The sequence below is a fragment of the Cygnus olor genome, chromosome 2, assembly GCF_009769625.2.
Source record: "Cygnus olor isolate bCygOlo1 chromosome 2, bCygOlo1.pri.v2, whole genome shotgun sequence".
Classification (NCBI taxonomy): Eukaryota; Metazoa; Chordata; class Aves; order Anseriformes; family Anatidae; genus Cygnus; species Cygnus olor.
In genome coordinates, this window is record NC_049170.1 from 38,094,142 (window position 1) to 38,108,695 (window position 14,554).

The following is a 14,554-nucleotide window of genomic DNA, read 5'->3' on the forward strand; positions in this document are numbered from 1 at the left end:
GTGACAACACTTCCTCCTGTGGTGGCATCGCCATGCTTTTCAGCATTACCTTTGCCCAGCTGAACTGGCATGCTTTCGGATTTCATCATTCTCTGCTGCTGCGCCTGGTGGTGGTGGTGGTGGTGCTGCTGGTGGTGGTGGTGGTGGTACTGTGGGGCTTCCGCTGTGCTGCGGATGGGCGCTGCAGGTGGAGGAAAGCTGCCCCCACTGGCTGGAGGGCCCACAGCACTACCTGAAGCCATAGCTGGAGCAATCAGCTTTCGGCCAAAATTCAGCAAGCTGTTGGAGACTTTGTTGATGTTCAGTGGGGCAGCCTTAGCACTGGCACTGGAAAGAGGAAAAGAGAAATCATCACATCCTTGCCAACAGTTTTGACAGACACAGCAATGCATACATGCATTGTTTTTCAAAATGGGGAAAAAAAAAAACAAGATTTGAGCAATACAAAGAACGTATTTTATCACAGTCACGCTGGACCGTACACAGGAGCCACAGGGATAACATGGTGCAGGTTTTTCTTAACCAGTAGTGGTCAAAGTCTTTTGGTCCTTTCTTCCTGAAAAATGCAAACTAAACCTAAACAAAGAATTTTGCACCACTTCTCTTAAATTGCCTTCTTAAATGAAAAAAAGTGTCAAGAAGCTATCCATGCTCTGAAGTGTCAGAAACATAAGAAAACTTCGACTTTCTGCACTTCTTATTCCAAGACTACTTTAATATTTATTCTGTTAGATTAAATTCTCTTAAATGTTTAGAATAACTCAAACACAAACATTTCTTTTAACAAATAAAACTACTACCAGACTCTGATTTTAAGTCGGCAAAGCTACATGTCTTTTGCTCTTATTTCACCCTCTGCCCAAACTAGTCATTTCAAGCCAAGTGCTTTGTAAAGGGAATCCTGATTTCAAAAGTGATTTTGGCTGAAGAATGGCTTCAGGATATAACACATATACTGGGTCATGATTCTTATCACTGTTACCTTTTATTTTTAACTACAGTGGATATTTAATTCACTTCAGTTACATGCAACGTTAAGAATGAGAAAATTACCAAACCATTTAATCTGTCTAAAATAAAGAGGCAAAGCAGCTTCTAATTCCCAGTGTAGGTGTTCACATAACCCAGAGATCAGCAAAGCCATTCCCATTTGCTCATGCAATATTTTCCCATTTTATGTAATTAATGCTTGAAATACCCTGCACAGAAATCTATCACAATCACAGAGACCTTTCCACTCCTGATGTTTTATTTTACTGATCTACACATCAGTGATATAAATAGCTGTGTTTAAAAAATTTGAAGAAATATATTTAACTAAAAACAATACAATCATCTTACTGGGGAAAATAGTTTCACAATGTTTTGGAGTAAAAAATGAATTACAAATTAATATAGGTGACTTGTAACTTGTGCACGCGCCTGAAAAAGTAATTTTGATGTTAGCTTTCATATCATTTTCCTGGCTCCATATGTATGTATTTTTTCAAATACACAATATGAACACATACATGTGTATAGAACATAACCAGAAAATAACAACGGTTGAGTTGTTTAGATGAAGGATAGGTAAGATTAAAATGAGAGAAAGCAGAAGAAAGTATGTGAGCTTGCAGACTCATGAGATAGGGCTCTCCTGCCACAGACTGGTGATTAAGAAAGAGAGCAAGTCATGTATTTCTGAAAGAGCAGCAGTGTGGAGAATGATTGCAGAATATTGACTACAGGATGTTTCCACATCTCCCCATTTTATTAATTGCCACCAATATTGCAAGAAGTCTTTCTGTAGTCACCTCAGAGTAACAGACAAAGTAACTACAAAAAGAGTAATTGCAGGTTTATAAAATGCCCCTGTAGGGGACCCAAATGGTTTCAAAAGCAAAATAAATAGTCCTAATGATTTTAAGAAGGGGACATGATATAATATTTATTATTATTAAATTTTACTCTGCTACTATTTGGCAGATTTGGTTATTAATCAGTTCTCCAGGGTATGCAGAGGCACTTAAGGCAAAAAAAAAAAAGAGGTTTTCTTGATTCCATCATATATATGTGGCCTCAGAAGAATCAGCACAGAGCCTTTTGTTTAATGATTTCTCCATTCCATAAAGAACACACAGATTGTAGCTTTAAAGGTGGAAGAAGAAATATCAAATGCTGCCTTAGCAGATATCAAGCAGATATCAATAGTCTGCAATGAATCTGTCTCACTGATTTCAGGGCCATATCAGTAATAATTTGTTGAGATTCAGAACATGAACATTAGTGTATTTGGCATATGTTTTCTCCTTGGTCCACCAGGACTAATCCCCAGGACTGGGGTACTATGTATCCTCACTCACCTGAACCATCACCTTACAAAGAAGATAATGGCTTGCACACTGAGTCCTAGATTTGTGTTGCCTCAAAGTTTGGAGCCTTGACAATAAGCTAAAAAAAGCTTGACTTTGCACAAAAAAAATAGTATTTACTGGAAGCAGAGCTTTTTCTTGGAGAGTACATAAGCAACAAAGTCACTGGATGGTTTGAGTTAACTGCATCAGTCAAATCCTGATGGTCCACAGATGCTTGAGACAAAGCTTTTGTAAAGAAGCAGACAGAATAGAATATAATGTTGAGATCACGGAAACTTTAAGGTTCATCTGTTTGTGTATTTGTGTCCACCAGCTTGTTGCTTTTTTTCAACTGTATGTTTGTCTAATGAATTGGTTTTCCTTCTACACTGTGTAACTTGCTGCTTTGACATATATGTAGACCAAAAGTCAGATTATTTGTATTTTTGGATGGTTGGAAAGAGAGTTCTTGAGATACTGTACTAAACAGAAACAACAAACACCAAAAATCTTCTCTAAGCCATTGTGTTCAAAACACGAATTCGAAAAATGCTTTTGACAACAATATGCAATAATGCTTTATAATTATTTGAGAATTAGAAAGGATAGTTATTGCAGTTCCTAGTACCTCTGTAAGTCTTGGTTCTGAACTGACCGCTAATGATCAACTCAGAACACATATACATACATAAAAAATAAGTAATGATGTTATGTACATTTTTTGTCAAGAGGCGGTCTTAACAAAAGTATCTGTAAGTACAATCCATTGTGTGATTTCACTGTATTGCAGCTTCAGAAAATGAACAATAGTAAGGTGTTAGATCTCTGGAGAAGGCATGAAAAAAGCTGAAGTTCAGGAAAATAAGAACAATGTATCTATTTCTTACTGTTTAAATGTCTGATATATTAACACAAAGGATGATTACAGCCATTAAACATGGATCAATGTCTGCATTTTAGCCATCTAGATGTATCAGACATACACAACAATTACAAGAAAAATGCTGATTGATTATGTTGTACAGTTATCAGCAGATGCATTTAAAAGTAAGGCATCAGTTTAAAAATATGAATATCAAGGAGATGTGAATTCCGTTTATGAAGCAAACAATTTTGTTTCATCACAATAAGCATCATTGACCTTGACTATGAATGGTGTATTTTTAAACTAGCAGTGGGAAGATGATTCAATCTCTGCAGTTTTCTGCTAAGATAAAAATGTTTTGTTTTAAGCAAGCCTTATGCAAAGGCATTTATCTCTTCAGTAAGTAGCCATTATGAGAGATGAGAGATAAATTTATGAGTATGACAGATTAAAAAATTTTGTATGTGATAAAATAAGCAATACATGTCAGAGATTTGTGAAGATATTTTACATAGAAGCAATACATGTTAGAGAGTTTTAAAGATATTTTAAATATATTATTGAGTCTGTGGAATTAAAGAGGAAAATGATCTGTTAGCTTGTCTAATCCATCTCTCAGCTCAATGCAGAAACATCTCCTGATGTTACATCCTCCAATTCTCTCTCTAGTCTAGATCTCTAGTTCTAGACTAGTCTTAACCAGATTTACCATGTCTGATCTACTCTAAATGGTCCTGTGCTGAGACAAATTTCTCTTGAGTTACTCCCCTATCTGAACTATTCTAAACAATTTCTCCTGTGTGCAATGAATTCACAGATTTAGTGGCTATTTGTGTCCTTAGAATTTAAGTTTCCAACAGGTGTCATTCCAGTTTGGGCTTTATGTCTTGTTTCCACCCAAAATCCTTGAAATAATTATTCTGGCATTTCCAAATTATTATTATTTTTTAATCTGGGGCAAGTCTTGAGACCATTTAAAAAAATTAAATGAATACAACAGCTTTTGACAACCAGGAGGAGGCAACAGCCACCTGCCATCAGCACCGGCCATCCTGCCAGGCCACAGGCACCACTAGACTACATATTAACAGATAAAGTTATATTGATACAAGCCATTTCTAAAAAAAAACTGAGGAAGGAATGTTGCAAAAAGGTTTAGTAAAAATTCCTTCAAACTGGATTTACATTAATTTAACTTACACAGCTTGTGTTACACTGGTATGTAACACAACTGTAGTGCAACTAGATGTGCTACTGGAAGTATCTCAGCTGCAGAACTCACATCAATGTTTTACTCCCTGCTTTTAGTATACACATCACTGTGTATGAATCATCTTAGTCTTAAAAAAAAGAAGCCAGTGATTTGACCAAAGCACTATCTGTGAAACCTCCATTTTTCAGGTAATAGTAAGGTAAAGATTCAGAATAAATTTCATGAACTAAGCACACGTGCTTCTAACACTACTTATGTAATTCTTGTTTGGGATAAAAGTGACTTATGGAACATTTTATTTATGTAAGATATTAGTTCAGTGAAAACATCTTCAGAAATAGCTTACCGGGTTTTATTCATCAAGTCTGCTCCACGTGCTTTGTAATAATCTAAATTTTGTTGGAACTGGTGAGTCACTGGTCTTGGATTTTTCTATTAAAAAAAGAAAACAACAAAAAAACATTACCTTAACTTAAAAAAAAAAAAGAACACTGTACAGGATTCAGGATTTTTCTGACAGATTTAAAGCAGAGACAAGAAGTATGTTTATTAATGAAGATTAAAAATATAAAGAGTAATTTATTTTCCCAGGATCCTGGTTTCTGAGGGCAGTAATGGTAGTTACATAAAAATGCAATCTTAAAATACTTAAAAATAACACCAAATGTTACCAGTTAGCTCTTCAGGCTTAGAGAAATCAGTGTTTTTTCACACAGGGAGGGCATCGCTGGCTGCCGTGAGACTGCTTCTAACGAAATCAGTAAAATCTGGCAAAGTTCAGACACTGATCTCATTTCCTCCTTTATCCCTGGTACAGAATTTTCCCATTGCCAAGGTAAAATGACATGGTTTTAAAGAAAATGATAGTACTAAGGACAAACCGGAGCTTGCATATTGCAATGAGCGCATTAGAAGCTTAATTGTGGGCTAAGCCAAGAAAGCTATCGAGAGCCACTAGATGGCACACGGAGCCTGTTTCTCTGACTTTCCCCTGCTCAATACGGAAGCCACAAACAGCGCTGATCTCCCTAACAAATTTTTTATAATTAATATCGAAACCAGAAGCTATTTGTTAGTTTCCACCTCTGCAAAAATGAAAGTATTTCATTGAAGCCCACTGCCTCCAATAGCTCTGAAGTCATCTTTTCTGGAGCTGATATTCTGCTGACTAGTGATGAAGCACAGAGCACAGTATTACATAAAGAATTTTGATTGAATTAATGCAACCTGAAGGACACTATCTGAAAACTTTTTTTTTTTTGAATTTGAAGTAAAAAAGTGCTTATGGCTTAATCTAAAATAGCAGAGAGCTACAGAGAACCCCTTATATATATAAACATGAATTTGAGGAGAAATGGTTTAAAGTAAAGCATTTCTAGTGTAAGAAAAAACAAAATGATACATTTCAGTGTAATGATCAGATACACTGCACAAAACAGACCAAAATACTTTATAGGTATTTGCTTCAAAGGTTGGTTAATTTGTAGGCTGTTGCCTTATATTCTGATCTGCCTTCTGAAATCCTGTTAATAGCAAATATAGTTTTACTGAACTCATTTTCCATGTAACTGCAGATAACCCTCTTTCCTTGAAAACCTTCTTATTTTTGGAGGAGGTATAGGAGTTGCATTTTAACGACCAAACTATTGCATGTGTACAACAGGAGAGAGGAGGACTTAAGGAGGTGGTAGGTATCAAAAGGCAGGTATCAAAATTTCCGGGGTCAAATGTAAAGCTGGGAATTTCCAGATTGTTTCATGCAGTCAGACTTAATCTTGTATGATATGTCTCATTTCCTTTCTTTGGAAACACATTAAACATTTTAAAAATATATCCTGTTTGTGATGTTCATTAAAAAATGAAACAACAACTAAAAGCTATTAGACAAGCATTAAAAAAATTCTCGTCTATTCTACCACCCACATTGTAATGGCCGCTGTACATTTTTCTTCTCTTGTTATAAAAACAATATTTGCATAACTCTACCCATTCATGGCTTGTAAGTCAGTCCTCATCAACTGACAGCAATAACAATGAATCAGCTTTAGTTACTATTGCTCTAGTTTGGTAATTCAATGCATTTCTATGATAATCAAATCCAAACTGACGTGATGAGGATAACTGATGGTTCTGTGACTACTCTGGAAGCAATCAAACAGTGTAACTTTTCTCCCATGAATTAAATAACTTTTTTCTTCATGTGACTTGGTGTCCATTTCCATCAGGTGGAAGATAAGAGATGGTTAAAATAGCTGGCACTTCTAATTCAAAGGGCAGCCCCTTTTGAAAAACTCACTTTGCTACTTGGTTTTGCAGTCTGTTTTCAATAACTGTATGTATTTTAAGCTTGGCAAAAACAATGGAATTTCTGTTCCACCTCCCAATGAAATAAAAAAAGATTATTACACTTTGCTTCTGTAAAAAAAAATAGAAAAGGAAGAAAAAGGAAAAGATCATGTGGAACAGTTTCTTGAAACATATTTATGCAGAAATGACATGCAATTCAAGACACGAAAGGCTGATCTGCTATCTAAGCACTTAAAGTCTTTAATAGTAATAATGATCTAACTCGAACATATGAATGAGGCTCAAGCATTACTTTCACAGGGGCCTATTTAAATTCCTGTGTGGTTTAAAAGTATCAAAGGAAGAAGCAGTTTAAAGTAGTATTACATACAGTGAAAAAAAAAGCCCTCAGAAAAAATAATGTTGGAAAAACAACTTAAGAAATGCAAGATAGTAAATACCAAGGGTTACTGCTACAAATCCTTTTGTAACACTACAAAGATATCCTTCAAGGAAAGTCCATTACTTAAAACAAAACAAAACAAAACAAAACAACCCCTGACATACCTTAGCAGAAAAACGTCTGTGCAACTTTACCACAGAAATGTTAAATACTTCTGGAAAACAGCACTTCAGGCAGCAAAAACTATGGTCTGAGTTATATTGTTATGATAACATCCTTTAAATCTTACATTAATTTTAAGTATTTCAGTAATTTGGATATAAGAAGCAGAAAGGAAAACCTACGGTTACATCTCCGTATGTATTTTAAACTAATTCCCCTGTCTAAGTGTGCAGTTTGATCCATCCTGTATGTTACATGCCAAGTATTAGAACAGAAGATTAAACAAATTTATTTACAGCAAAATACAGCTTTGTTGTCTAAAACATTCACAGTAGCCACATTTTTTCCTAAACAGTGCAATTTAGAATGATCCTCTTTATATTTTTATCTACTTAGGCTAGTAAAGTTTTTCCTTTTTTTTTTTTTCTTATTTTTTTCAAATCATGTAAGTATTTTGACTAGTGCCTCAGATGAAATGTTTTTTCTTAAGTGGAAAATCTTGTTAAAATGACAGTAAAATCAACCCTTCAAAATAGTAATTTGTTGAATCTCCCTAATAAATTGTGTAGGGTATTAAACAGATTAACACATTTACTTTGTTTTCCCTTCTAGGGAAACAGAGTGCAGAAATCCTAGAGAAAAGCTGCCTGTGCCAGTACGACAAATCCTTCTTCCCCACAACCATTTTTAGCAGCAGTCTTCTGGTTTTACAATTCTTCTATTCTTACATTTCTACCTAAAGTGTGCTCAAACTGGTGAAAACTGCCAAATTTACACTTTCAGAAGGACAACATACTAAATACAGCTATAGAAGCACATGTAGAGACAGGTGTGATTTCGGACTTTAAATATTATTATTTTTTTTTAAATTCTGTATGTCTCTTAAGGATTAGCCACAGAGGTATCTTAAGTTGTTTCAGGTATCTCTTAGCTACTTCTGATTCTGAGCCCTTTCTAATTTTAGAAGACAGAAGCCCATCACTACCCCATTTACAGGTTGACTGCACTGTTGAAAATATCCATAAAGTATGAGCCCCCGTCATCCCTCTTCTACTCTAAGTCACAACCCGATGTACTCACTCTGATTCCCAGGGCTGGCAGGGGGGTTTTGGGGACTTTCTACTTGAATTTACTGGAAAAGGGCTGGAGCTCAGTTACAGGTTACCTGCTCTTTCCCCGGGTGAGGGGACTGAGGATGGGGTCAGAATTGCATCAGATGTAGCAGAAATTCCCTAAACTTACACGAACTGCTGAAAAACTCTTAAAATTCCCACCAGCTAAGGACTGTGCTCTGTACACTTAAGTTCTCCAGTATAAATCCTTCCCCCCCCAGCCTCCAGAGACATCCTGCGTAAGATTACCGACGGAGCTGCTATGATACAGCGAAGCGAGCTTGTGGGACACAAGTCACAGGCAGATTGCTCTGCAGCCTATCAGGAAAAACACGCTGCTGCTGTAACGTAATGTTTAACAGTTTGAATACACATTATTTGCAAAAGTTTCCATGCAGGTGCTAGCAGAGGAACCTACACAACACTCTTTTCTTCTTTGTCTAGGTGTTTCCCGCCTTTTTTGCATATTAACAGAAAAAAAAAACAAATCTAATTTTGCACAAAATCTGAAGGTTCAGAATAAGAGACAACAACGAGAAAAGATTTTCAGTATGTCTGATGAAAAATGAGACTTATTTTAGTGAACATGCTATTGCCTCAATGCCAAGGGAAAAGCACTCGTCATTAGAGAAATGAATTGCTCAGCTGTTTATAAGCAAAAAGCTCTGGGGGAATTCCTCGAGGCCCAAAACACAAAGCTTTGCAGGGTTACACAAACATATGTTGCAGGTGTTTTAGGGTAGACAGGTGGGAAAACCTCAACTACTGAAAAATATGCCACTTAATAGATTGTATCTGAAACCAGATAACCTAAATGCAACAGAGAAAAAAAAAAAACAAAAAACAACAAACAAACAGAACAGCCACAGTGAATTACACATGCACACAGCAATAGTCTCGCTAACATAATCATCTCACTAGAGCCAAACGGGACTTTTTTTTTAAGTAGATTTTTTTTAACATATTAAACATATGCTGCCAAATATCATTTTTCTAAATGAATAATATTTTAAGCCTAAAACAAAGGACAGACTGAATTATATATAAAAAAGAAAGATGATGATGAAGTGTTTTTTTATTATTTATTTATTTAAATATTTTTAAGTCAATTTGCTTCTTTTCCCCCTCTTTAGCTGACAGGACAGTATTAGATCTTTCACAATTCTCATACAGGCTAAAATACTTCTGTATTAGAATGATATTTGTTTCTTTTCATTTGTTTCTGATTAAATTTGGAGGAGCATATGACCCTATATTCGGTAATGCTGAGGGGGTATGCAAAGGTTTATCTTTTCTTTCTAGATCACCTGTACTTGTTTCTTCAATAAAGGTGATAAAACATGGCAGAAATTTGGACTGGGAACTGTTGAAATACAGCAGCCTTAATGTGGATAAGCAATACAGTTTGTTCAGTTCTGCAGCAGTTTTTCCATTACACACAAATAATTAATACAAACTGCATACTGACGATTACCTAATAGCCTACCTAGTTGCAGGGAGAATTTAACCTTTCCTTTTTTTTTAATCCTTTTGTCATTTATCCAAGAATCTGTCTCCACTCTATGACTAGGCTTATGCGGTACAAGCAATGGCTTAACATTACATAAACATGCCGAACTATTTTGTGTACTAACCAAGCAACCCATCCCAAACGCTAGTACACCCAAAGCAAATGTCATTCCCAAACCAAAACTCTCCTTCTAATCTTCCTCCTCCTTAGATATACATTCTGCGGAACAAGCAATCTGCTGAAGCACAAAAGGTGTTGCATCCACCTACAAACCAGAGAGTTAAATACTTATTAAAAAGAAAAAAAGAAGAAAAAACAACAGTGAGGCATTAGAGGACATGATGGGCAATGGCCAACTTTAAAGTGGTTCAATGCCAATAGTTAAATATTATCCTGAACATAGGTTGACAGTCTGCATCTATCAGCCCTACATATGAAAGTAGAACAGCATGGAAACTATCATGCACCGAACTAATAAAGAAGTTCCTTTAATCACAGGGGTCAGGAGATCCGTACACTAATACTGGCTTTGGCACAGAAACACCATAATCCTCAAACTGGGAATAATACTTCCTGTTTACGTTTTTCAGAAAGATGCTGTGGGTCTCAATCACAGAACTTGTTATTTACAACGCAATAACAGCATGAAGAATTATCGTATTTAATTGTTTATAAAGAAAATTAGGGAGCACTATTTGTCTGAAAGAAGAAAAATTCCCAGAAAGAACTGAAAAGGAAAGAAATTCCCTTAATTGGGTCAACGCAGGAAGAAACCCCTTAACTCTGATCAAGCTGAAATAAATTAGCTCCAGTTTTGTTACATGACAACCCTTCATCCCCCTGGCAACTAGAAGATTCAGATACCAGGATGATATTTTAAATACTGTGCATTATGGTCTGTTTTTAACTTCACACACACATGCCTTCTCTCACATGGGTATTCTATGACAAGAGATAAAGAAATGAAAAAATGACAAGTGAGATTTAAAAATACTTCAGTGACTTGACGGAAAGAAATTTCTAGTTGCCTATTTAGGCTCCTTGTTCTAAGCGACTGGAAAGCCTTTTTTTTTTGCATTTATCATTTTACACCTTATTGCATTTCAACGGGTAGATCAAATCATCCCACATCAGCTTTTATTGATATTCCAGACAAAAAGACTTCAACCTGCCAATGCTCAAGTTCACAACCTGCGTAAAATACCCATCTTGTATAAACAGAATCGCTTAAGTACCTTTTAAATCTGCCTCTTAATTTAGTCATCTATTTTTCAACAGAACCCTTGGTTTTAAGAAGTAAATTAACTAAATAGCGAGGTATAAATCTGACAGCGCTCAGCCCTTTCCCATGACAGATTTATGTGCTGGCATCTTGCAGCCCTGCGCGGGGAGGAACAGGAGTTTTACAACGTTGTGGAGGAAAGATCCAGGCTTTTGAAGGGAACACACAGCAAGCCTTGCTTTAAACCCTGGAATGTTCCAAATTATGAGATTTAAAATATGACATCTTTATGTACAGAAAAGCTACCACATTATGGTTTTATTGGCACTCGTTTTGGACAACCTGTATAACTCACTGATGGCTTTGTGGGTAATGCAGTTATCCTAGGCTTATCCTGATAGAACCCTTATAAACACACAGTACTACATCTGCTCCAGATACATGCTTGTACACAAATCTCACATACCAGAGGAAAAAAACCAAACAAACCACACAAACACATTGTTTAGGGGTGATTTGGTTGTCTGCTATCTGGAAAAGAAACAGATTATATTATGTTCTTCATGTAACGTGCTACGTAAAAATTTGAAAAACGTCCCCGGGGAGTGAAAAAGGCTCTTTCAAAGAGCCACATGTGCACAACACAGTACAAGGAATACGATGTCGGTGCCTTCTCCTCCAAAACACAGAAGAGACACGCTAAGCTCCTGATGCCGCGGGATGAGCAACTCCCTTCATAATGCGACTCCAGGAACGAGGGTACCACAGAGCCATTTTGACCACTCTGCACATTAAAAACAACCAAGAAACCTACCTCAATTCTCCAAATCTAATTTTCCTTACAGCAAAGGAGAAACTATATCTTTCTCATTTCTATCTTGAAAGTATTCTATTATTTTAGGAGCAAAATGCTACAATACAGACTTACTCAAATAGCTTTTGTGTAAAACAATTAATACATTAATATTTACTATAAAATATGTCAATACACAGCAGTATATCTATATTTATATCAGAAGAAACTGAACTTAAATTACATCCTAACAGGCTGGGTATGACTCAATAGCTAATCTTTCATACATTATTGAAAAGTTACGAATCTATTTTTATATAACTCACAGTTTGTGTTTTGCAAATTGTAGTCAAATAAATTATGATACAGAGAACTTTTGATTAGGTAGAATTAAAGTGCTTTAAGTGTTTTAAGTGCTTCCTTTTGATAAACAACCATGCATACTAGAAGTGATTAATTGAATTGTCAGGTTGCACACAAGAAGAACCATAATCACCTCACTCTAACACTGTTAAACACATTTTATTGCTGTAATTTTATAGATAATATCATTACTCTTTAGGAGAGGGTCAGTAGCTTCAGATGACTTTTTAAACAGAAGTAAACCAATCATTTGAAAGCAGCAGCCCCAAGAAACGCACATGCAGTAAGTTTTATTAGTAGCTAGAGTAATTAAGAGCCTAAAGTGCTTCAGTTTCTTGCTTTAACATCAAATGCAATCAGCATTGCTTTTACTTTGCTACTCAGGATATCACCTTGCTCAAAGAGAAAGAACTATTTGAAGTTTCAGCTTCCAAAAAGAACTTTCTCTTCCATCCTCTCTCAAAAGCATTTGCCCATTACATGACTAAGCTCATGAATTCCCGGTGAATATTAACAGGAATGCTGATCAGCAGAGATAATTCTCTTCTTATTTCCAAATTTTCTCTAATTGCCCGTCTAACTAAACATGATGCTACAGCACTTCATGACTTCTGTTGCGGATTAATAGGGAAGGCACTTTGAAAAAAGGCGTAACTATGAAATATGCAAAAAAAAAAAAAAGATTCAAAAATGCAAACAATTTTTTTTTAATGTTTGCAGCTCTTAGTCCAGTTGATTGATCAGCAAGTACTTGCCTTGACAATTTACTGAATAATGGATGTTACTTGCTGTTCTATGCAGCCCTATTACATACTTACTTAAATACTAGTTGAAAGTAGAATTAATGGTTTCTAACTCGCCTGTAGTTCTCCCCTCTGAAGGAGAATGCACCACTCCACCTGTCCAGAAATTGCCAGCCGTGCCACCAGCTCCTCACTGCCCTCCAGGCCTGCAGCTCCCACCAGCAGTGAGAACTAAGTGAACGTGCCCTCCTTGCCAACTCCATTCTCGTTTCCAGAAGCGGGCTGCAGTGGCATTTGCTTGGCCCTAAACGAAACTGAGACCAGTACTTTTTTTCTGCACCATCTTACGTGCAACATGGCTTTGTCTTAACTATGAGACGTGTCATTGTTTTGAGGAAACTTTTGCTTTATCTTGCATTACTTTCCTCCGTTTCCTATTCATTTAAGTGCAATGGCTGTTTAAGTTGGATTGATATAATATTTGTGGGCTCTTAACCAGACAACTGGCCTCTGTGTACAACACTGAAGGGAGAGCACGACTGTAACCAGCACTGTCTTTGGCAGTGAACGAGATCAGCTTTCACCTTAGAGTGTTGACTACTATGTTATATATGATGCTGTGAAATGAGGAGGGCTTTGAAGGACTTCTCATGTGAAATGTTTTGACTATATGATTAACCAACTACTTACTTTCCAAGAATTCTTCCTGAAAATACAATGGACATGGTACTTTGAAGACGGTGATTACACTGTCAACTTACATGGGGAGGTTGGAATTAACTTTGGGATAGATGAGAAAGTTATTGTACTGTGAGTATTGATCACACAACATTTTTTATATTTTTATATTTTAAAATACATAGGTACACTGGGAATGAAGGTTTTGAAATGTGTATACAAAAACAAAGAGGGTTTTTAATCCACGGTACACTTTTTTATGTGGTACTATGGCAACATGGTTATTCCAAGTAATTTATCATTAAACTCATAGCTGCCTGTCATATGTTGTTCTATTAACAAAACACAATAACTTAAATTTAAAACAGTAATTTTTAAAACAAATCATGGCCTATTTCCTTGGAAAGCAAAAAAAAAATAATTTCAAGAATAAGAGTATAAAGATTAAATTAATACCATGTTTTTTACATGTAAAATATATGCAATTCTTCTGTTGTATAGGCCCACATAAAAAACCCTGGCGTGCAGTTGAAGAAAAAACATTGGTTTATTCAAACAGAGGTGTTTAGATTACAGCTGACCTTATTGTATTTACAAATTGAGAAGAAAGACTATCAAAATGCTTTGGTTCATGACAAGGAATTTCATGTGGTTGTGAAAGTGGAGGTCAGTTTGAAGATCCTGACACATTTTCATTCATTAAAATCTATGTATATTGCATTAAAAATCCAAGATTTTAAACTTTCAGACATTACAGGAAACAGAAGTTCATGAAGTAGTACCAATGAATCACCGATAGAAAATGCATTTGTTTGTTTGTTTCTCCTAATTCCTTTTCTCCCAGATAAAGAGACATGTACTTAGCTTTTCT

The 14,554-nt window shown here is 35.9% G+C and overlaps 1 protein-coding gene across 4 annotated transcripts in view; it reads right to left on the reverse strand.

Annotated features, from left to right (window-relative positions):
• Positions 1 to 14,554, reverse strand: part of TBC1D5 (TBC1 domain family member 5) — a 320,152-nt gene that overhangs the window by 54,463 nt on the left and 251,135 nt on the right. For all 4 annotated transcript variants that reach the window (XM_040546783.1, XM_040546784.1, XM_040546786.1 and 1 more), the window contains 2 exons: positions 4,758 to 4,843; positions 50 to 327 (listed from right to left, as the gene is read on the reverse strand). In XM_040546783.1, coding sequence (XP_040402717.1) covers positions 50 to 327; positions 4,758 to 4,843 — 364 coding nt within the window. The remainder of the gene's footprint in view (positions 1 to 49; positions 328 to 4,757; positions 4,844 to 14,554) is intronic.